At 42.3% G+C, this 24,821-nt stretch overlaps 2 protein-coding genes across 4 annotated transcripts in view; one reads left to right on the top strand and one right to left on the bottom strand.

Annotated features, from left to right (window-relative positions):
- Positions 1-24,821, top strand: part of IFI6 (interferon alpha inducible protein 6) — a 52,267-nt gene that overhangs the window by 6,222 nt on the left and 21,224 nt on the right. The gene's annotated exons all lie outside the window — the stretch shown is intronic.
- On the bottom strand, positions 1,763-24,375 carry FAM76A (family with sequence similarity 76 member A). Of its 3 annotated transcripts, none has more exons than XM_033955405.1 (9): positions 24,218-24,375; positions 17,105-17,169; positions 12,394-12,448; positions 11,909-12,061; positions 9,295-9,437; positions 8,256-8,342; positions 7,348-7,483; positions 3,264-3,365; positions 1,763-2,657 (listed from the first exon to the last, which is right to left on the bottom strand). In XM_033955405.1, exons 1-9 carry the CDS (start codon positions 24,296-24,298, stop codon positions 2,571-2,573), a joined length of 909 nt encoding a protein of 302 aa, XP_033811296.1. In that variant the 5' UTR covers positions 24,299-24,375; the 3' UTR covers positions 1,763-2,570. The 3 variants fall into 3 exon arrangements, with proteins under 3 accessions (XP_033811296.1, XP_033811295.1, XP_033811297.1); XM_033955404.1 differs by lacking the exon at positions 24,218-24,375 and adding an exon at positions 17,563-17,813; XM_033955406.1 differs by lacking the exon at positions 24,218-24,375 and having other exon boundaries at positions 17,003-17,141.

The raw sequence follows: 24,821 nt of genomic DNA, 5'->3' as shown, positions 1-24,821 counted from the left end.
AAGACCTTCATTTTAACATCTGATTAGATTTATTATACATGAATTTTGAGAAGTTATACAACCTATTTGGAAAATTAGCCATGACATACTGATTAAACATATTTGCTAAAAATGTGCTATAAGCTCCTCAGTGACCAAATAGCAAACAGGGCTTCAGTTAAAAGGAAACCATCAGGGCCTGGTAAGGCAATAATCTTGAGAACCTAATATCAGTACAGTGAGGTCTTCCATATATTTAAGCTTTCGGCTAACTTTTAAAAATACCTTTAATTGTATAAACGTGAAGGTTTTAAGAGCCCCACCACAAAACACTGCTAAGCCTGGTAATTTACTTCCAATTCTGAAGGAATAGTCTTTGCTTAAGATGTGCGGGTACTGTTCAGGGATAATTTTCTAAGCAAATCGTGTATAAAATGAAAAGTACATGCGTACATTTCATTTATTGGGATTTATTAACCACCTTTATGAACAGGATTCATCAGTGAAGGCAGTTAAAATGACTTCTTTGGTGGCCCCATGCTCTTCAGCTTGAGTGATCCCAGGAAAATAAGAATTGCCCTACTGGGACAGACCAAAGGTCCATCAAGCTCAGTATCCTGTTTCCAACAGTGGCCAACCCAGGTACCAAGTACCTGGCTAGATCCAAAGTAGTAAAACATAAGAACAGCCTTACTTGGTCAGACCAATGGTCCATCTAGCTCAGTATCCCGTCTTTGTGGAGTCCAATCCAAGTCACAAGTACCTGGCAAAAACCCAAATAGTAGCAGCATTCCATGCCACCAATCCAGGGCAAACAGTGGTTTCCCTCATGTCTTTCTCAACAGCAAACTATGGACTTTTCCTCCAGGAACTTGTCCAAACCTTTTTTAGAACCAGCTGCATTAACTGCTCTTACCACATCCTCTGACAATGCATTCTAGAACTTAACTATTCTCCAAGTGAAAACAATATTTCCTCCTATTGATTTTAAAAGTATTTCTTTAACTTCATCAAGTCTTTGTAAATCTTGATGCAGTAAAAAAAATCGATCCACTTATATCTGTTCTACACCACTCAGGATTTTGTAGACTTCAATCATATCTCTTCTCAGCCCTCTCTTTTCCAAGCTGAAGAGCCCTAACCTCTTTAGTCTTTCCTCATACAAGAGGAGTTCCATCCCCTTTATCATCTTGGTCGCTCTTTTTGAACACTTTCTAGTGCTGCTATATCTTTTTTGAGATAAGGAGACAAGAACTGAATTCAATACTCAAGATTGAGCGATACAGAGGCATTATAACATTCTTAGTCTTTTTTACCACACCTTTTCTACTTCCCACCTACAGATTTTATGCTGCTTTTCCTAGGAATAAGCAATGGATTTCTCCATGCCATCTCAATAATGGCCTAAGGACTTCTCTTTTAGGAAATTATCTAAACCTTTTTAAAACCCCGCTAAACTAACTGCAATCTTTCCCTTCCATTTCCTTGACAATCTAACACTCTATAACGCTGCTCCTACTTATCAGCACTAAAAGCTGGTTTGAAGTTCCTCCCACACAAGGAAAGAAATTATACCACTTACATCAGAAGAGCAAGCTGTGATATTTAAAACTATAATTATATGCTTCATTTCATTTGATTGCTTTCCTTCTTGATTCTGAACACACTTAACCTCTATTCAAACTCAGCTTGAAAGATATGTGGCTTTGTACAATGCTATGTCTTCCAGCTATGCAATATAAATAATATGTTAAGGTATTCCTAAATAATTAACAATTATGAATAGTAATTTATAAAAACATATAATTTATTCATCCTGATCTTGAAAAATTGAGCAGTATGCATGAAAAAAGACTCAGAAATATTTCTTCCCTGTCCAGAAGTGCAGGAACTTTGATGCTATTCCAGGTTAAAAAAGTGCCTAATCAATGTCTGTCCTTCAGCTGGAAATAAAGCTGATATTAAAACAAAAAAAACAAAAGTCCTCCAGAGCTGAAAACAAGAGGTTGCAGGGATGCCCCGCCTGAGACATTTCACTTCTGGGAGAAGAAAACTCATTTTTAAATGGTTGACTCTTACTCTCAAACATGCTCAAGGTAGGTATAGAAGTTCTTCTTACTCCTTAATAATATCACCTTCTGATGAAGGAAAGGCGTGACCATACATACACACATGATGTGTTTGCACATACATGTCAGCTCATGTACAAAACCGCTACACAGGGGCCATCAAATGGCACTTTAAAAAAAACAACCCAACGCACATAATCATGTTGCTTTTAACACCAACTCACTTATTTCCAGTCTGTCTCAAGAGAGCCTTCCAGGGAGAGTTCAGTGCACTTTCTCTTATAAGGTTGCTGTACCTTGGCTCCAAGCTTCAAAGAATCCTACTCTAGCTCCTCACTTAAAAGTGCCTTGCTGTGTGGCTTTCAAGGACAGCATTTTAGGTGGCTGGAGAACGAATCCTATGAGGGATGTCCACTGTAGGTGGGAAGTAGGAGCTGGGTGGGGAGGCAGGGGTACAGTCAACTCAGTATGAACTTCCTTCTTCCCCCCTCCAATGGGCTGTGCAATGTTCCAAGTAGATTTTTAGGGGGAGGTTATCATTCCCAACTTTTCTGGCTTTTTGCCCTTTGACAGCGTGGCTGCTTGCTTCAACAATTCTCTGTTCTTGGCCTGAAAGCAGAGGTAAATGGGAATGAAAGAGGAATAAGATCAAGCTCACTGCTTCCAAGACAGATCCCCAGTCGCTGCTGAGAATCCAAAACTGTAAAGTGAGGGCACTGGGGGACACAATGCTGGAAGAGAATCATATGCAGCAGGTAAGGATTATGCTGAACTGGCAGTGCTATGAGCATCTCTGCTCTGGAATATGAAAGGGCTACTGCATTTGGGTTTCAGTACTCGAAAGGCAGGCTATATTGCGGGGTTAGTCAAGTACACTAACTAGGTATGTGGCATCTATTATGGAATAACAGGGTCAAGGACTGAGGTGCATTAGTAGGGATATGACAGGATAAGACTGAGATACAGGGATGGAACTTTCTGTGCATCGGCTTTCACTATATTGGTTCTTACCAGCACTGTTTGTCTCCCTCTTCCTTAACCTTTAAAATTTACTAGCTAAAAAATTAGCGCCTCTCCAACACGTAAAGCAATTTAACGCAACAAAGGACTAGAAACTTTTATTTCTGATCACTAGAAATACATCAAACACCATTTCATGTATGTAATCATTTCTAACCAGGTCAGCCTGGGCTTAGGAAGGTGAAAGACAGTCACCTGCAGGTTGTCTGTGACATCTCTGTGAGTCTTCTCCATCTGGTTGAGTTTTGTCCTCATCTGAGACTCTTGGTATTGCAAGTCTGCCTTGAGTTCTGTGATCTAAGGAGAAAGCAAGGACGTGACATAAAAAAAAGGACTGGCCAAAAACTGGAGTTAAGCCACTACTGCTTGTCCAACATTTTGTTCCCCCTCAAGTGAATCTTGCAGTTCTAGCCACTCTCTGCCATGCTACCGCATCCAGCATGGTTTTCCTGCTTATATTTTGGGTCTCCAAAATTATTTATAGGTCTTCCTGTAGGTCTTTTTCTCCTCCATTACTTTCCTACCAGTATAACTTGCATTTCATCTTTCCATGTGGCTGGAGCTCAGCAGTCTTGTTTTTCACCTCTCCTCTATAATTTCTGCTACTTTCAGCCTCCTTTAACTTCATTTCTGACTTTTAAGCTCTCAGTGCCACCCTTACAGTAGCAACCAGTGTAGCAACCTCGCTTTTGTCACATTCATTGCCGGGTATTCCTTGTGCATATTCCAGCACTATTCTATACACCCCTTTCTTTTAAGCAGGCTAGGATTCCCTTGGCATAAGTAAGACCCTTTTACTCCACTCCACTGTAGCTATTCAGCCTTGGTTCTAAATCTGATTTCTCCAGCAAGGGATCCGCTTGTATGTGTTCTCACTTTTAAACACCTACTGGAGTTAAGTCACTGTGCTGAAGTGAAATTAAATGCATCAGGGTCTTATTTTCAAGTTAATTTTCCTCTCGTCTGATTCTTGGAGCAACTTACATTTATTAGTTGATGATAGGGCAGTGAATTTATTTATTTATTTATTCAGTTTTCTATACTGTTCTCCCAAGGGAGCTCAAAACGGTTTACATGAATTTATTCAGGTACTCAAGCATTTTTCCCTGTCTCTCCTGGTGGGCTCACAATCTATCTAATGTACCTGGGGCAATAGGGGAGATTAAGTGATTTACAAGAAGTAACGTGGATTTGAACCCACAACCAAAGGGTGTTGAGGCTGTAGCTTTAACCACTGCACCACTCTAGAAATCAAAGTGTAGTAAAAGTGAGCCAAGTCTAGAACAATCAAGCCATTGTGACATCACTGATGAGGTTGGCTCTTATTGGTGGAAGGAGGCTTTATGACATCACAATACCAGCTCTGGTTATCAGAGGCTGAAACTCTTCACACTATTTATTTATTCAGTTTTCTATACCATTCTCACAGGGGAGCTCAGAACGGTTACATGAATTTATTCAGGTACTTAAGCATTTTTCCTGTTTGTCCCAGTAGGCTCACAATCTAATGTACATGAGGCAATGCGGTGGGGGGGGGGGGGGAATTAAGTGACTTGTCCAGGGTTACAAGAAGCAGTGAACTGAGGCTGTAGCTTTAACCACTGTACCACACACTCATGGTTTCTTATGCTACTTGAAGCATGCACCTTCTTGAAAACAATAACAGAATTACAAATTGATATCCCCACTATAATCAAATGAGTGAAAATGTTTTCCATCCCAGACACTGAAATTTTCACAGGCTACAAATATAATGAAGATGGTGGGGTTGATTTTCAGAACAAGTAACAAAGCCACAACGAATCCCAAATACTCTACCAGGGAAGGTTACGAACTGTCAATGCAGTTGTGAGCATTATTAACGGTATGGTACTGCAGGAGCTTAGCATGAAGGGCCTTCTCCAAGAGAGAAAGATTTAACATGTAATGTAGGCACACAACCTGAACCCCCTGAACAGTTAATGGAGAGCTGTACTTGACTATACAGAAGGTGCCGCATGATAGACCTGCTTACAGAGTGGAGTTTAGCCGATCATATTGCCCTGTTCTTATGACTGTCATTGGCTTCTCATGTCTTCCCAGATAAAATTTAAGGTGATAATTTTTGTGTTTAAAAACACAATGCCCCATTATATACAGTCCATGTCTGCACACCATTTAACGAACACTTGTCATGAGACTCTTTCTGAAATGTTCAGTTTTTCTGCACAACAATTAATTCCACTTCGTTTTCATCATGTGGGTATTCGTGACAGTCAAGCTGGACATAACTTTGAAATTTTAGCAGAAACTTGGGCTGAGGATTTACAATGTACTCTTACTTCGTGTCAGATACAGCAAGTTCTCAAAAATTTGAGAAAACTGTCTACTAATATTCTGCACTGGGAACTACAATTGAAATTTATCCTTCGCCTTTACATTTCCCCCATACGAGCTTACCGAATGGGCATTTCTCAGACTCATCAATGCCCTAAATGTTCACAAGTAAATGCATCCTTGAGCCATATGTTTTGGTTTTGCCCTGGTGTCCTTCAGTTTTGGCATCATTTGGGATCTTTCATTTCCACTCTTTGGGGTCGGCGGTGGTCTCCGTCCCCTAGAGCGCTTTTTGGTTTCTATGTTGTTGTCTCTCCCAAACCTAAAGGCATGTCAGCCTTTTTGGTTCGAGCCATATTATTTGGTAAAAAAGCAATTCTACTACAATGGCTAGCTAGCGATGCCCCGACCTACAGCCAATGGAAATCTTTGATGATCATCCATGCCTCTTTGGAACGTAGGCACTTCACTGATCTTGATTCTGGACCAGGCCACGGATTTACTGTGATTTGGGAGCGCTTTTGGATGACCCTTACTTCGGTGGCCAGGAACAGACTTTTGAACTCCTAAGTTCCTTTTTTTTTTCTTTCTCTCCAGGGATTGTCTGTTTGGGGTTATGTTGGGGGGTTGGGAGGGATGATTTCGATCTTGTGCAAATATGTCTGTATTCTGTATTGTTTACTCTGGTTGTAGTTGTTTTTTGCACGTTAAAATGAATAAACACATTTAAACATAAAAAAACACAATGCCCTTTTTTATCTGAAGTCACTTCTTTCATGGCATAACTGCTTCCCAGAGTTAATAGGCACTGGTTTATTGTCATTTGTCTTTGTTAAATCTGCCATCTTTCGGTTACACATGACTGTATTTTCAACCACCCCTGTCTTGGGAATTCTTTAATCCTTCTCAAACCAAATAAAATGATTTTGTTTTCCCAAAAATATAAAAGTTGATTTATTTCAGTCAGCTTTTATCACTAATTTATACATTTAAATAACATTTGATTGTGTTGTACTTTGTGATCCACTGGGGATATACGTATTTTGAAATTGTTTACTTGTTGGTGCAACAGTCTGCAAACTTTAATAGTAGTGGAACAGCAGGAGATGCTGTAGGGCAGAGTGAGCGTCAGGACCCTCGGCTAACAGAAATACAAACGAAATAGTAGGCACTAGAGAATGACACGGTGGATGTTACCCACAGCTAGCCGTGAGTAGCCGCGGGTAACCCGTCAAAACAGTGAAGGGGGAAATATGCTCACCACAGGTACAGGGACAAGGCCATCCACCGCCCCATGGAGTGGTGAATGGCCCTGTCCCTGCAGTTAAGGGAGGGTATGCGCACGGTCACCTCCCTCCTTCCTACCTACCTGAATCTATCTATCTCCCAGCATTTGTTTTTTTTTTTAAACAAGACTGCTGCATTTGTGATAAATTTTACTGGGTAAGTCACCCTTCATTCTTTCCTATATTCTTCATAAATTATAATTTAGAAATGTGCATGTGAGAACCTTTGGTTGACAATATCATTCTTTTTCAGCGTGTTTGAATCAGAGTCGGAGACATTTTGGGTACCTGGAGTCGGAGTCGGAGTTGAAGGATTTATCTACCGACTCCACAGCCCTGGTTTGAACAAATTTAGTATGTTGAAGCATATTCATTTTCATTTTCCAAATTACCACTCGGGGTAGGTCCTCAGTTTTTTTGTCTGTCCTTTGAAATCTGATTGTCATTATCAGTGTGTACAGTTTCTATTCATTATCTTTGTGTTTTTAAATGTATGTTTTGAATGTTTTAAGCTATGGATTAGTTATTTTTTCATGTATTTGATTTTAATATAATACGTTATTCAGGTTTTAATTTTGAGTTTCCAATTATTTATTATATTTGTTCACTAACTAACCACTGATGCACTTGTATCTGCGGACTTGAGCCTGTTTCTATTCCAGTTTCTTGACCCTTACCTTTTTTTCCTTCTCTAGGATCATCTGATCCTTCTGATGTAGCATTTTTTTCAGAGTAGCCACTTCCTCCTTTAGCTGGGCAATGATAACAAAATGGTCCGTGCCAGGAGAGTCTAAGGCAAGGTCTGGAGAGAAGCTATGGGGGGAAAAAAAAGGAGACTCAGGAAAGCTGATGGGAAGTGTAGCAATGTCTCTGGTCTCATGCTCAGAGAGCAGATAACAAAAAAGAAAGGGACAGGAAAGGATGAGGGAAGACTGGGACAGGTGGAGAAAAAAGGCTACAAATGATGAAGGGGGGAATAAATGAGAGAGACAACCTAACTTTAAAAACCTAATCTGCTGTTCCCAGTAAGCATCTTTGAACTACAAACTCCCTGCTGCCACCAATTTTCTGCTGAGGGATTGGGAGAAAGAAATTAACAAAACGGAAAGCCAAAGACCTGGGTGCAGATTAGAGGTCTGCACGGGAACAGGGATCGCGGGAATCCCGCGGGAATCCCCCCTAACCCACAGGACTCCCACGGGGACCCCCCTCTAGCCAACAGGACTCCCACGGGGATGGAAGGCTTTGGAAGTAGGGTTCGTATATATAATATAATGGACACGTCAGCTTTAGTATAAAAGGGGGTTTATAAGTTAATTACCTGAACAGAAAACAAAAAAAGGGTTCCACCAAAGAGATTCCACAAGGAAAACAGCAGCGCAAACACAAAAGAAACTGTGGAATTGATGATCCTGTCAGAAGTAATTGCTGCTTTTTATGGGGACGGGTGGGGATGGAGGTAATTCCTTGTGGGGATGGGTGGGGACGGAGAGGATCCTGAATGGGACGGGTGGGGACGGAGAGGATCCTGGCGGGGATGGGTGGGATTTCTGTCCCCATGCAACTCTCTAGTGCAGATCCTCACCTGTCCCCATTGGACACTGTGGAGTCCAGCTTGGATTTTTTCTTTGGAATCTCATTCTGAATTGATGATGTGGATAACGTTTTCTGGCTTTATTGGTGATTGTTAAGAAAAGAAGAGAAATAACAGTTGTGATATGCAAAGATTTTTATTCAAGAGAAGTACCTTAGCAGCAGGAGCTCTACCTATATGCTGTATTCACCAGTCAGAAAATGTCACATTTCCTTGTCAGCAGTAGCAGATGAATCCAGAGACAAGTGGATTGTGTCCATCCACCAGCAGGTGGAGACAGAGAACACCAAGCTGGGCTCTGTCATAGGATGTAAAGCTCAAAAAGACAGAGAAGGTGACCTGTGGTGCTCAATATCTGTATTGTAGTCAAAACTTGACACGTACATGTTTCAGCCATAAGGCCTGCCTTGGGAGTCAGCCTTAATTAAATATTTTACATTGCTGTAGTTCTCTCTTGTTAATATGGTGTTTAACTCAAGCATACCAATGGAGTTGACAAAGAGTGAACGATCAAGATGTTTTGGAAAATGAGATACCTTCAGACTGCTGTGTTCAGCAGGCACATTTTGATCGTTCACTCTTTATTTGCCATCATGTTTCTATGTTAAGTTATTAAAACCTAGCAACTGAGCCAAAACATTATCACAAGTGTATTACAATAATTACACAAATCAAAGAATCAATTTTTAGTCTATTCCTAACCATTATCTGTAATTTTATCCTAAGTAGGCAAGTTAGAACATAGAAATAGCCGTACTAGGTCAGACCAATGGTCCATCTAGCCCAGTCTCCTGTTTCCACAGTGGCTAACCTAGGGCCCAAGTATAAAGAAGAAGAAAGTTTTCAAACTTTATTTAAACTCTCCTGAATTAGTTAACAAACATAAATTCAAAGATTAAAAAAAAAATTCCATAATTTAGCAGCAGCTACTGGGGGAAAAAAATCTGTTTGCAAATATCACATAGCAGGATTTGTTTGAACCTGAGGGCCCTATATGTGAGAGAGAACATGCCTTCTGCCTGTGCCTCACCTGCTATAGTGGCTGCTGTACTGCTCTTTCTCCTGCAGAGTGCTGTGGGCTGAGCCGCTCAGGTGCCTGCGCTGCTCCTTGGTCTTTTGCAAGACTCTCTTGTACGAGAGAGTGCACAGCCAGCACAGTAGCTTCCCATCTACCTGTGGGAGATTAAACGGCAGTGAGCAAGCACGGGTCGATGAGAGGGGCAGTCCGGACCCTTCTACCCCAGCCTGACACAGGCTCGGTGATGACATGGATGGCCATAATCTCTAAACTAGAAGGAATATGTTCTCTATCAGTGGTTCCCAACCCTGGCCTGGAGGACCATCAGCCAGTCAGGTTTTCAGGGTAGCCCTAATGAATATGCATGGAGCAGATTTGCAGGCCTGCCACCTCCATTATATGCAAATCTCTCTCATGCATATTCCTAAGGGTGATCCCAAAAACCCGACTGGCTAGTGGTCCTCCAGGACAGGGTTGGGAACCACTGTTCTATATAATATAGCATAGCATTTGTATACCGCAAAAACACGTGGATCCTTGTGGTCTACAATTAGCAAAGAGAAAGCTGAACATCAAACAGCAAATTATAAATTAAATATTACACAAATTACCAGTTATAAGAATTTACCATATAAGATTTTAACAATTTTTTGAAGTTCACATAAGATGTGGAAGTGGAAAATAATCGGTGAAAGACAGAGTCCCAAATGGCTGCTTGATAGGAGAACAATTGATTATGAAATCTTTTGTAACGACATTCCCTGGCCGATGAAAAATCAAATATAGTTGATATATGTGAGGAACGTCAAACTAGAAAAATTAAAATGGTCAACTGGGTACCCTGGAGCCATGCCCACCTTTTTGATAAAGCCTTCAATCCTTAACCCTACTCTGCCCTCCAACCTAGCCAGCTGATTAACTGTTCCCCTTAACTGTATCCATGACATCCTTTCTGCCTGTTTAGATTGTAAGCTCTTTCGAGCAGGGACTGTTTTCTTCTTCTTTGTGACTCTGTGCAGCGATGCATACGTGTGGTAGCACTATAGAAATAATTCATAGTAGTAGTGATAGTACTTTGTAACTTAAACATCCAAACTTTAAACAGCACTTTGGCCTCAATAGGAAGCCAGTGTAGTTCTCTATAATATAAAGTTAAATGATCTGCCTTTTTAAATCTAAAGATTAAACGTACTGCGGTGTTTTGTATCAATTGGAGTCAATCAAAATGTTTTTGAAGGCCACCCATCTAATATAATAAAACGGTAAGCCGCGCATGCGCAGTTCTTATGCGTGCGTGCGTCCGTTTTCCGTGAGCTGTAGCTAGGAAGTGCGCATGCACGGCTTACGGTCTTCTTCCTCCCCCTCCCCCCCCCGCCGAGGTGGATGTCGGCCGCAGCGGCCCGAGGCGGATGTCGGCCGTGGCAGCTGCTGGCCGCCCGAAGCTCTCTCTCTCTCTCTTCCTTCCCCCCCCCCGAGGTGGATGTCGGCCGCCCGAAGCTCGCTCTCTCTCTTCCTCCCCCCCCCGAGGCGGATGTCGACATAAGTAGGGCATGGAGTTCAGGAGGAAGGTATGGGGGAGAGGAAAATACTGCACAGGGAAGTGGGGTGGGAGGGAAATGCTGCAACACACGGAAATGGAGGGGCAGAAAAGGGTTTGATGGACAGGGGAAGAGGTGCTGATGAACAGGGAGGGAGGCAGAAAAATGAAGACAGGTCTACTGCTGGACAGGGGGAGCAGGAAGGAGGTGATGATGGACAGGGGGAGGTAAAACAAAGGGAGAAGGGCTTCTGCTGGATAAGGTGAGCAGTGATAGGGTGGTGGAGGACACGGGAGGTAAAAGGAAGGGAGAATGGACAGGGGGAGCAGGCAAGGGGTGGTAGTGGACAGCTAAGGAAAAAAAAAAAAAGACAAGACAGAAATACAGAAAGCGGCTAAGGAGAGAGAAAAATAAAAAATACAGACACACACACACATATTCTAGCACCCGTTAATGTAATGGGCTATAAGACTAGTATATACAATATTGCAATAGTCCAGTATTCCAAGGATGAGTGACTGAACTAATAATCAAAATGAAATATCGTTAAAGTAAGGCCTGATAGTATGTAGCTTCCATAATGTAAAATAACATTTTCGGACCTGGGCATCAACCTATGTTATCATCGATCAACTCCTGTCCAGATGGACACCCAATATCCTGATGGTTGAGGTGATAGGGAAGTTAATTCCATTCAAAGTCGTACTCTCCTGTGTGTTTGGATAGGTAGTTTAATTCAGGCTAAATAAATGTTCCTCTGCATTTATTGATAACTTAAATTGCAGTGAAACTGCAAGAGTTTTTGATAGCAGTTAGCGAGTGGTGGAGGGTAACAGAACAGTCCACAGTAAAGAGATAGATTGATCTAAGCCACATCTTGAGATAATGCAGCAGATAGAAATCCTTTCACTCTGAGACTTTGGAAGGAGAACACAGCTGAATGGTAGAGATTTAGGGAGAGGAAGCTTATATGGACAGAGAGAAAAGGAAAGAATGTTGGCTTCTGTGAACGTAAAAGCAAGAAGGAAAGATGTTGCTTGGTTTCAGAGTTCTAGGGTTGATGGACAGAAGGAAAGCAGGCTACCCACCTTTTTCCGGTCATCCTTCCTGTCAAAAGCACACTGCTGCTTGCACTGCTCACAGGAGAGTGGTGGCCCGTACTTTTTCTCCGAATTCGTACAGCGCTGACATTTGTTACCAATAAAGGCTGCGATGATGTTACAGTATTGGCAGGGCTTTGGCTAAGAAAGACAGAAAACAGCTGCTTCCAATTCACCTCCACTTTAATTCATTTTTTATTTCTTGCATTTCCTCCTTGTAAAAGCTAACTCCTGGTTTAGGGACCTTGAACAGGTCTTTGGATGGTGAGAGATTTCCTCAAAGCCCAGGGTTATGGAGAAGCTCAAGAGACACTTCTAGATGTTGTAGGAAACATTTTTTAATAAATAAAAAAGATTAATTTCCTCATATATACAAAGCACTTGCCTATGTGTTGTACCTTCCTATTAATTCCCCTTTGTGTCAGAGGAGAGATTACCCTTCACAGGCAAGATAAGAAATACATATCACTTACTGTTCCATACAGCTTCACGTTCTGAGCACACTTCTTGCAAATGGTGTTAGTTTTACTGTGGAGCAAAATGAGAAGATGGTATAGTAAAAAAATGGTAGATAAATCAGACTTCTCTGTCATTTTAACATTCATGTATGTCTGGTGAAATGGCACGGAACTACATGTAGGCTCCTAAAACAACATAGTGAATGTGGCTTAATTAGGGGTTGGCCAAATTCCACCTATCCCTGGAGAGGAAGGTTTTGTTTTTTGTTTGTTTACAACTAATGTGACAATAACATGCGGGATGACTTGGACCACCTTAATTACAAGTGAAATAATTTTATGTGGCTTCTTTGATTCATCACTGGATGATACACTGCACCTCATCCACCTATTCTAGGGTCTAACTTTCATCTATAGACTTCCTAGGATACATTAACACTCAACCAATATAATTCAACTAGTGTTTTAGCCCGTTACAGTAACGGGTGCTAGAATAGCCTCACCTATACCCTGACCCCACCCATGGCCCTCCATCTGGCCTCCTGGACCCCCATTACTTACCCGAGGTGGCAGCAGCGGTCCTGACGTACCAACCCCTCCTCCCTCAGCAGCAGCGGTCCTACCATTTCCATCTCTCCCTTTCCCCCTTTCACATCCTCCCTGACCCTGTTGCACCCCTTTTGCCATCTTTCCCTTTCCTGTCCCCTCCATCCTTCCCCAAGGCCATCTCTCTCTCTCCTGCTCTCGCTGTATAGACAAGCAGCCTTGAATGCTTGCAGGGTCTGCTGGAGTATATTAGGGGGGATAGATTCAGTCTGCAGCCTGCCTTTTGCAACCCCATCTCTATCCCCTTCCTGAGTGGGTGTGACTTTGTTGGAGTTTTGATTATAGTATGCTGCTTGCCCTAGGGTAGAGTCCCATGGTTACAGTTGACCATGAGCCCTCTGCTCCAATGAGCTTTGACAGGCTCAAACACTACACTATTTGTAAGTGCAAGGGTGTTGGAACAGCAGGGAATTGTACAATTTGTGTAGCCCACGGAGGCCCTAATATGTCAGATTCCGCAGCAGAGGAAGGAGGCTCAGATCTTGCTATAATGGTGGCAGCCCTGGTTCTTTTGTGAAGTTTATTTTTAAGTTCAAAGCCGCCGCCGCGGCTTCTCTCTCGATCCCCGCCTGCATCGGAAGCCTTCTCCGACGCATGTGTGGTTCGAGAGAGGAGTCGCCGTGGCAGCTTTGAACTTCGGTCGTGTAAATAAAGAGGGGGTAGTGTCTCTGCTGTCCAGTTTTTTGCCTCCCCCTCTTCCCTCCGGCTCCGATGGAGGAAATATCTGGAGGTCCGCCAGTTGTTCCGCAACGAAACTTTCCATGCCGAAGGGGGTAGTGTCTCTGCTGTAGAGCTTTTTGCCTCCCCCCCTTCCCTCCGGCTCCGATGGAGGAAAATCTGGAGGACTGCGAGTGTGGGGCAGTTGTAAGCGTGCATGCACACTCCTGCCGGCCACGGACCTACTAATCACGGAACACGCAGGTAAGAGTGCGCATGCGCGCTTAGCGTTTTATTATAGTAGATTATGTTTATAATCATTTTTATTAATTTGCAATAAAAAGGATTGCAAATATACTACAGCAATACATCAAATTCCAAAAAGAAACAAAGATATCACAGTCCCCAACCCAAACCAACTCCCCCCACCCCCCTCCCCGGGAACAGCAGCAACTATGAGTTTAGTAAAGTTAAAAGCTATAATGCAGGTAAATAGGAAATGCCTAATCAAGTCAGTACCATATTCGTCCTCTAACATTGGACGTTAATGTACTACTAAATGGAGTAATATAATTCAATTATCGTTTTGAACAATTCTGATAGTTTTCATCAGTCTTATATCAAATTAGCATAATGACTTTTGTACTGTACAGTGCAATAACTGTGGTGTCCTGAGTCTCAAGGCTTGTTCCACCTGTTTTTAACTCTATGTGATGAAAGAGGAACTAAATGCAATTAAAAGGAATTACCAAGATGTGGTCTACTGAGGATGTCTCAACTCCACTCCCACAAAGGATAAAACAAGTCAGGAATAGATGGGTTACACTGGATTCAGGTACACAACCACCTCTGACAGAGTCATTCAGTCGCCCAAAGGGAGCATGTACAATATGCCTTTTGCTGCATTTGAAAGTTATGATGTATCGAAAGTGGTACTAGAGAAGAGTGAGTGCGTGCGTGCAAACAGTTTCCAGGGTCCTAACATACCTACATAGATATCAAATTAAGAATTGCAATACCAACACGTTAGAAAAACTGACCACTGCACCAATGGTTTTATGGTGAGAATACTAAAAGGGAACTTTAAAACAATCCAAGAACGTAAAACCTTTGAAATCAAAATAAGGTATTTTGACACCTGCCACAGGACTTAACAGAGATATGGGCTTTCTTTCCCATTATATCAGTGTTTCCCAACCCTGTCCTGGAGGACCACTAGCCAGTCAGGTTTTTGGGATAACCCTAATGAATATGCATGAGAGAGATTTGCATATAATGGAAGTGAAAGGCATGCAAATCTCCATGAATATTCATTAGGGCTAGCCTGAGAACCTGACTGGCTGGTGGTCCTCCAGGACAGGGTTGGGAACCACTGCACTATAAAGACATTTAAAACTGCTCAGCCACCCATCCCGGTTCATAGACAACGGCGCGAAAGACAAAAGCGCGCACCGACAATTGAGCGCAGTGTGGAGGCATGCGCCGCACAAAATTACAGTTTTTAGGGGCTCCGACGGGGGGTTTTGTTGGGGAACCCCCCCAGTTTACTTAATAGACATCGCGCCAGCGTTATGGGGGGTTTGGGGGGTTGTAACCCTCCACATTTTACTGTAAACTGAACTTTTTTGCTAAAAACAGGGAAAAAGTTAAGTTTTCAGTAAAATGTGGGGGGTTACAACCCCCCACAATGCAGCGCGATGTCTATTAAGTAAAGTGGGGGGGTTCCCCCCCACGCCCCCCGTCGGAGCCCTAAAAACAGTAATTTAGAGCGGCGCGCGCCTCCACGCTGCGCTCAATTGTCTGGGCGCGCCTTTGTCCCGGCGCGCTTTTGACCTGACACCGCTGCGCTGTATGCTTGGAACAAGCTGCCCGAATCCCTACAGTGGGCTCTGCCTCTGTCAGTGTTCAAGGCCCAGTTAAAAGCCTACCTCTTCGAGAGTGCTTTCAACTCCTAACTCCTCTCACCTTGGGTTCTGCATCCCCCACTCTATATGTCATGTCTGTCTGTCTGTCCATGTTAAATTGTAAGCTCTTCCGAGCAGAGACTGTCTTGTCTATAAATGTCAAAATGTACAGTGCTGTATATGCCTTTCCAGCGCTATATAAGTGATTAGCAGTAGTGGAGGTTGTATTTTACTAAGGATATGAAAAGGCTAGAGGTGGTCCAGCAGCAATTGGTCAAAATGGGTTAGGCTAATTCTTCCTTTTATATACTGCATCATCCCCGCAAAAGAGAGCTCGTTATGGTTTATATTAAGACTTTGCACAGTATATTAATTAAAAACACTCAACCCAAAAGAGCAGAAAACAAGAAAATCTTTAATCTTTTTCGAAAGATTTGATAGACTGCAGACTGAAGTAGTAAATAGGAAAGAGCAAGAGCGGAAGACTTGACTCCTTGACTGAACACCTTTAAATGATGGAAGAAAACAGTTTTTATAAGCAGTAGAAGATCTAAGGCCACTTTGTCATGGCAGATCTAAAGGCAATGATACAACAGAGTCACCTAATTGTCCATAAAATAATTAAAAAACTAGAAGGCATATGAGAAGACCTAAATATATAGACTGGAGAGGAAGGACAACGAGAGATGATTTTAAATGTTTTTACACTCTTAAGGTATTTAGTATGGCTGCAATGCATACATGGATTATGGTTAGAACTAATAAATATGTTTGGATAATGAACAAACAACCTCCTCCAAAGAAGGAAAAGCTGTAAAACTAAAGGACATAAAATGATGCTGTAAGGAGGTAAATTAAAAGCTCAAGGACAAAGGGTCCTCATATAAAGCTGAACGGAGGGATATGAGAAAATATTTCTTCAACAAGAAGGAAGTAGGTGCCTGGCTGGAACAGGCTTCCAGTAGAGGCAATAAAGGGTGAAGCCAATGGCAGGATCAAAGGATGTATGGGACAACACTCAAAGGGACCTTTGTATTAAGAGAACATATTGCCATGCAGGGTCAGACCAAAAAGGCCAAGGATAAGCAGTGGCTTTCCAAGTCTACCTGGCTAATAATGATTTATTGAACTTTCATCTAAGAACTTATCTAAACATTTTTTAAACCCAGCTATGTTAACAGATTATCTGCTACCATCTTCTAAGTCCGTGTCAACATTCTGATCGGGAGCCCACAGTGAGCAAATAAGCACATAAAAGGGGGGAGGGTTAAATAAAAACTCAAATATGTTAATGCTATTTGTGAGATTACTACTTTGAGAAATAACCATATCCCAGATCAAAACACCTCTTCACATCCATCTCTAACTAGGATAAGCAACTGCATCCATTTTGCAACGGCCAGGCTGAGTTGAACCCTGACGTTTCACTAGTTTCTTAGGAAAATCAGGAACTACACCTCCAGAGTAAAGGCTGGACACACTTGGCAGGACATTTATGATGTGGAGCTGTCTGTTTCATTCATCTTCCATTCCCAGGAGCCAGGCACTAGCAGCTTTACCTTTCCTGTTGGAATTCGGTCCGGCAGTAAGTACACTTCACCATAGGATGTGCAATCCGACATTCCTACAAGAAATAAACAAGCTCAACTAATTACACAGGCCAACAACAACAAACATTATTGGTGCCTTGGGTTTTTTGACCTGTTTCTGGGGTTATTTGGGGGCGCTCAATTATGAAAATTGCATTGGATGGACCGCATTAGCTCTAGTTTCTTAGATATGGTTATAAGATAGTAAAGCCAAGCATGAACATTGTGCAAAAAAATATTGGTCTCTGAGGGAATATATGGAGGTTGGAGGACAAAATGTAATCGATGAACCTTTGGTAGCACGAGAGAGAATCCTACTGCCACCACTACATATAAAGCTAGGCCTGATGAAATAATTTGTAAAGGCTCTGAATAACGATGGTTCGTGCATTGAATATGTGACGCATATGTTAGTTACCTGGACTTACCATGGAAAAACTGAAGGCGGGAATTTTCAATGGTTCACAGATCAGACAACGTATAAATGACCCACATTTCATAGCATCAATGAATAAAATCGAATCATGTGCCTGATCTTCATTTGTTCTTGTTGTGAAAAACTTTCTTGGCAGCAAGAAGGCAGACAACGCCATCTAATGAGTAGAGGATTTGCTCGTTCATTTCAACAGGCCTGGCTGTAGCATGAGTGTTAAAGTCCATTATCTGCTCAATCACTTAGATCACTTTCCAGAGAACCCTGGTGACTTAAGAGAAGAGCAAGGTGCAAGATTTCACCAAGACATAGAAACAATGGAAGCCAGAAACCAAGGAAGATGGGATGCACACATGATGGAAGACCACTGTTGGAATCTTATGCGGGATTGTCCTGGCAGATCCCACTCTCGGAAGTCTTACAAAAGGAGCTTCTTGTGTGTCGAACAAACTTTCCAGTCATATCATAAACTTGTGCTTTTGCTATGAAATAAGTAGATTTTCATGTACACTTTTCTTTTAATTTTTAATGTTTCCTTCATGAGTTAAAGATATTAATTTAAACACTACATTAAAATATCCTGATTTTTTAATGGGCGAGCAGAGTGAAGAATGGTATATGGCATATGCTCTGTATCTCAAAAACTAAAGCTGATAGGAGAAAACCTGCCATTTTTGGAATCATCAGGTTAAATATACCCAGAAACAGGTCTAACATTTTAGACAGCAAAATGAGCATTGGCCAGTGTTATTCTTCTCCTTTGGACCATTTTGTGGAACCCTTTAACCATGGACTTACAGGACTAGTCCAGAACTACTGCAGTTTAGAAAACAGGTAAAAACTCATTTGGACAAGCTTAAATGCAGCATGAGGTGTTTTTTGATTTGGCCCAGCAGAATTGAAATACTGTGCTAATACTTGTTATTGAAGTACTGTATGATTAAATTTTAGTGAAGAATTTTTGTTCTTATTTTGTGTTGTAAATTTTGTTTTATTGTCTACCCTGCCTAGAATGTTTGGATAGTAAAAGCAATAAATATTTTAAATAAATAAACTTTATAAAGTTATTTTTTAATGCATGTGACCACATGCATAATTAAAAAGGCCTCTTATTTTTAAAAAAAAAACCCCCAACCATTGTACGACTGTATGCTGCCTTCTTTGCTGGTAGGTGAATACATGGGTGGACTTTGCAAATACATTTAGGGCTCAAATATTCAAAGCGATTCAGCGTGGCCACTTCAGTGCTGAATACTGGCTTAAGCGGCTTAAAAATAACCGGATATTCAAAGCCAAAACCAGCATAGGTCCCCTTGGCTTTGAAAATCTGGGAATAAGGTATCACCACTGGTGGTGAGCAAAATGTACCCCCACGGCTAAAAATTATCCTATGGATTACTATATAGAATACAGTAATTTACATGCATATGTAGATGCGAACATTTAAAGTTGCGAGAGCAGGTGTAAATACACTTCCCACTCCGTATTTGCGAATTCCGTATCTACAGATTCACTTATTTGCGGTTTTTCATGCTATTTTAATCCCTGTAAGCCCCCCTTAAGCCTTACCTGGTGGTCTAGCGGGTTTTCGGGAGGCAGGAGCGATCTTCCCACGCTCCTGCCCCGTGCAGATCGCTCACAGGAAATGGCTCGAGAGACTATGAGAGCTCAAGGCAGCCATTTCCTGTGAGCGATCTGCACGGGGCAGGAGCGTGGGAAGATCGCTCCTGCCTGAAATCCCGCTAGACCACCAGGTAATGCTTAAAGGGGGGGCTTTCAGGGCTTAAAATATCCGGGGGTTAGGGGTAGAACCAGCCCAAATATTATTTGCGGTTTTTTAATATTCGCGGGCTGGCTCTGCCTCTAACCACCGCGAATACAGAGGGGGAAGTGTATCTGCACTTACAAAATAGGTGCGATGTCTGCTTAAGGTAGTATTTTATAAAGATACCCCCCCCCCTAAATTCTATAAATCGTGACTAAAGTTAGATGTTCAATTGTGCACTCTGAAAAACCACCTTATTTCAGCAGTCATTTGGGGATAATTTTGCTACGCTCAAATCTATTACTGTACAGAGAGTTTCATCCTGATGAGTACCTGATTCGGAACCCGTTCTGAGCTCCTTTGGGAGGACAGGCTAAAAAAAAAATCAAATACATAAATGTTGATTTTGAAGAATTTGTAAAGTAGAATTAAGTTTGTGTGTAATTAATTGTATTGTTACTGTGTTTTGTTCTGGTGGTATAGGTGTGTTTAAGTATGTGATTTTGCAATCCACCTAGAAATGCAAAGAGTGCATTATATACATTTTATAAATAAGTTAGCAGTTGCGTGTGTAACTGACTTAATTCCCTATTCTGTAAATTGAATGCCTCAACTTCTCGCATGTGCAGCTGTGAAGGGGCTTATTGTGAGATGGAAATTGGCATGTTGGGGCGTCCCGACAAACTTTATGCACACTTTATACTATAGCAGTGGTCTCAAACTTAAACCCTTTGCGGGGCCACATTTTGGATTTGTCGGTCCTTGGAGGGCCTCAGAAAAAATAGTTCATGTCTTATTAAAGAAATGACAATTTTGCATGAGGTAAAACTCTGTATAGAAACATAGAAATAGACGGCAGATAAGGACCACGGCCCATCTAGTCTGCCCACCCCAATGACCCTGGTTTATAAATCTTTCCTTTTGGCTAAGTCTTAATAATAATATTGTAATTTATAGTTAAAGAGACATATGGCCAAGAAACTCTTTTATTTTACTTTTGTGATTATGATAAACATACCGAGGGCCTCAAAATAGTACCTGATGGGCCGTGAGTTTGAGACCACTGCTATAGGCTAAGGCTCTTTACACCTGCATTGTGATGTCATAGAACTTTATGATTACAGAAACATAATAACACGATGGCCATCCACAGCATCCACTATCTCCTCCTTTCCCTATTGGCTAAGGCTCTTTACACCTGCATTGTGATGTCATAGAACTTTATGGTTATAGAAACATAGTAACACGATGGCCATCCACAGCATCCACTATCTCCTCCTCTCCCTATTGGCTAAGGCTCTTTACACCTACATTGTGATGTCATAGAACTTTATGGTTATAGAAACATAGTAACACGATGGCCATCCACAGCATCCACTATCTCCTCCTCTCCCTATTGGCTAAGGCTCTTTACACCTACATTGTGATGTCATAGAACTTTATGGTTATAGAAACATAGTAACACGATGGCCATCCACAGCATCCACTATCTCCTCCTCTCCCTATTGGCTAAGGCTCTTTACACCTACATTGTGATGTCATAGAACTTTATGGTTATAGAAACATAGTAACACGATGGCCATCCACAGCATCCACTATCTCCTCCTCTCCCTATTGGCTAAGGCTCTTTACACCTACATTGTGATGTCATAGAACTTTATGATTACAGAAACATAATAACACGATGGCCATCCACAATCTCCTCCTCTCCCTATTGGCTAAGGCGCTTAACATTTGCATCTCCTCTTCCTATAGGCCACTGGTCTCCAACTCAAACCCTTTGCAGGGCCACATTTTGGGTTTGTAGGTACTTGGAGGGCCTCAGAAAAAATAGTTCATGTCTTATTAAAGAAATGACATTTTTGCATGAGGTAAAACTCTTTATAATTTATAAATCTTTCATTTTGGCTAAGTCTTAATAATAATATTGTCATTTATAGCTAAAGAGACTTATGATCAAGAAACTGTTTTTTATTTTACTTTTTTGATTATGATAAACATGCCGAGGGCCTCAAAATAGTACCTGGCGGGCCGCATGTGGCCCTCGGGCCGCATGTTTGAGACCACTGTACTATACTAACAGTTGTGTCCTAAACTCTATCATTTCAGCATCTAAAGATTAGCACCTAACTCCAGACATATTCTCTAACAACTCTGCCGTTATAGAATGCTAGCTTAGGGCTCAGTTTTTGACATCTAACTTGTATCACCCTTTTTTGGATTTACCCCATAGCGTCTAAGTAGGTGTCTACTTGTCCTCTAGGTTAGTGGTTCCCAACCCTGTCCTGGAGGACCACCAGGCCAATCGGGTTTTCAGGCTAGCCCTAATGAATATGCATGGAGGAGATTTGCATGCCTGTCACTTCCATTCTATGCAGATCTCTCTCTTGCATATTCATTAGGGCTAGCCTGAAAACCCGATTGGCCTGGTGGTCCTCCAGGACAGGGTTGGGAACCACTGCTCTAGGCCCCTGCTATAAAATCACATTCTCCCATGTCTTGCCTATAAGTAGTATCAGCACTCAGTTATGAAATATCCGTTGTCTTTTATTGCATCACTTTGCAAATCTATAATCCTCAGAAGTTCTGTTTCTCTTTTTTTTTTTTTTTTTCCAAGTCAACTACTTTCCCAGTTGTGGACTTTAAAGTTTGAGGTTGTAGTCTTGCTCTATAGTTCTGACATAAAAAAAACACGTTAGAAGTTATTGTTTAAAAAATTATGTAAGGCCTGGTTATTGGAGCAGGCTTTTTAAATGTCTGAATTTTTCTTAACCTTGTATTTTGTTATGATTCTATTGTTTTGTACTGGCGATGTTAAATCGTTTTAGGAAAGGTAGTAAGATAAGCCTGTTACCTAAAAATAAAACACGAAACGAAAGCAAGTCTTACAAAAATGAGAGCACGTAAAAGGAAAACTGTTAGCCTAAAAACAAGTTTAATCAGAAAACTGCATAAAGAAAAAGCCAAGAAGTTAATGGCTCTGGCTGCAATTAAAGCATGTGCTCTTCAAATAAATATTATAATAATAATAATAACTTTATTTTTGTATACCGCCATACCCAGTGAGTTCTAGGCGGTTCACATTAGTTAAACATGGGTTACATGCAGTTGAGAGTTGGTTGAACAGGTTTACATTAATTAAATATAGTTACATGCATCGTTACATGCGGTTCACATTAATTAAACATAGTTACAAGCAGTTAAGTAATAATTGAACAGAATTGCATGGAGTTAGGTGTTAGAATGAGCAGGGATGCAGGTAGCGGTGAAGATAAGATTGGGGAGAAGGAAAAGGTGGGTCGGGGGGAGGAGGTGGGGCGAGATGGGAGGGGGGATCTATGAGGAGGGGGACCATTAAGTGTCGTGGCGTTGGAAGAGGTGTGTTTTGAGTAGTTTTCTAAAGTTGAGGTAGTTTGGAGCCTTGAGGATTAATTGGACTATCCATGGGTTTAGCTTGGCGGCCTGGAAGGCGAGGGTTTTGTCGAAGAATTTATTGGAGTGACAGAGTTTTAGGGAGGGGAAAGCAAATAACTGGATTCTGCGGGAGTTCTTGTTTCTGTTATTCAGGATGAAGTGTGGGTTGATGTAGTTTGGGGCTAGGCCGAATACTGTTTTGTAGCAGAAACAGGCGAATTTAAATAGGACTCTGGATTCCAATGGTAGCCAATGAAGTTTGTGGTAGAAAGGGGTAACATGGTCCCATTTTTTTAAGCCGAATTTAAGGCGGACAGCGGTGTTTTGGATCATTCTGAGACTTCTGGTATTTTTCTTCGTGGAGCTCAGGTAAATGATATTACAATAGTCCAGTATGCTTAGAACGGAGGATTGGACTAGGAGGTGGAATGACGTGTCGTCAAAATATTTTTTTATGGTGCGTAATTTCCAGAGCGCCGAGATACTTTTCCTAACTGTATTGTCGGTGTGCTTCTCCAGGGTTAGGTGTTTGTCTAGTGTGACTCCTAGTATTTTTAGGGTTTGTTCGAGGGGAAAGGTCGATCCTTTTACTTGAATTGTGGTGTCTATGATTTTGTCTTTGGGGCTAGCAAGGAAAAATTTTGTTTTGTCGGGGTTTAGTTTAAGTCTGTAGGATTGCATCCAGAGTTCTATCTGGTTGAGTGTATTTGAGAGGGAGGTGAGGAATTCTGGGGTGAAGCTGGATAGCGGGATGACTATTGTGATGTCATCTGCGTAGATGTAGAATTTGAGTTTGTGGCTCTGCAGGAGATTGCCCAGGGAGGCAAGGTAGACATTGAACAGGGTGGGGGACAGGGGGGAGCCCTGCGGAACACCACAGGAGTTGTCCCAGCTGTGATATGATCTGTTTCTTAGGAATCCCTGGAACCAGTTGAGGATCTGGCCGGAGATGCCGATTAATGCGCTGGAGCCCTGGCTAAAGAGTGTGTGTAGATTGTCTAGGGAGGCAGACATGCTCAATCCAAATAAAACAGCTGGGAAAAGTGCCAGGATTTCAGCTCAGGACCGCCCTCCTCTAGTAAGTGGATGTGACCTTGGTTCAGACCCTTCTAGCTCACTGTGATGGTTTTTATTTGTGTGTGTGTGACCTTGTTCTGAGCCCCCTTTTAACTCTTTCCTCACTGCATCCGTTAGCTTCCTCGGGCCCCCAGTTAGGAAAAACAGGCTGAGAATCAGGAAGTCAAGGTTCCCAAATCTCATTTTGTTTCTGCTACATGAGCTGGAAGGTTCCTCCTGTAGCTCCAAGGCGCCAGCTTTAATTCCCCCCCCCCCTCGGTTTCTAAATCCCGTACTGATCTCGATGTAACTAATCGTCGCATCTGGGCCCTGCGCCGGGAGATCCAGGGGAAAGTCACCCCCGAGACCGGGAGGCTGCACAGGCTGAGCGCGCCCCCTATCTGCCGGGCCTCACCTTGCACAGCTGCTGCCCCTGGGACAGCGCTTCGAACGGGAAGCGCTGGTTACACTTGGTGCAGGCGTACAGCGCCGCCATCCGACTCGGGCAGGGGCAGCCGAGACTCCTGTCAACAACGTCTGATTAGCACGACCCGTCTGACGGATGCAGCCTAACCTGCTGGGGGTGGGTGGGAGGGGCAAAGCAGACACGAGGCATCTTAGTGGTGTGCGTGGACGTCGATGACAAAAAAACAGGGAGGCGGAGCTGAGCGGGGCGAGGGTCGCCCCCCACAAGGGTGGGTTGGAGGGAGCCGAGGTGAATGACGTCACAATGGCTATTTCTGCCAAGGATCTCGCACGCGGCGTCCTACGCGTGGAGAGGGAGGAGGGGGACGCGGAGTTTTGCAAAATCCATTTTTAAACGCGTCCAGTTCGGCTTCATTAGCGAGGTGTTGAATTTGCAAAATTGTCCTCAATTAAGTAGAAAACTACACGGTGACCAGTTTGGTGATGCAAGTTTTGAAACTTGGGAGCGATAGCAACGGTGTCAAGGAGGCTCCATTTTTACCTTATAGAGGAGATAATAATCTACAAAGAATCCAGGTTTCTCCAGGACCCAA

Source organism: Geotrypetes seraphini, chromosome 8 (assembly GCF_902459505.1).
Source record: "Geotrypetes seraphini chromosome 8, aGeoSer1.1, whole genome shotgun sequence".
NCBI classification, from domain to species: Eukaryota; Metazoa; Chordata; class Amphibia; order Gymnophiona; family Dermophiidae; genus Geotrypetes; species Geotrypetes seraphini.
Note: the sequence above shows the minus strand (reverse complement) of the source record. Positions and strands in the feature narration are given on the sequence as shown.

Coding starts and splice junctions, on each gene's coding strand:
- FAM76A (XM_033955404.1), bottom strand. CDS start 17,727: ATGGCGTTGTCTGCCTTCTTGCTGCCAAGAAAGTTTTTCACAACAAGA. Junction 12,062..12,393: donor ACGTGAAGCTGTATGGAACA/GTAAGTGATATG, acceptor TGTCTTTCTTAG/CCAAAGCCCTGCCAATACTG. Junction 2,658..3,263: donor ATGTCACAGACAACCTGCAG/GTGACTGTCTTT, acceptor CTCTGCTTTCAG/GCCAAGAACAGAGAATTGTT.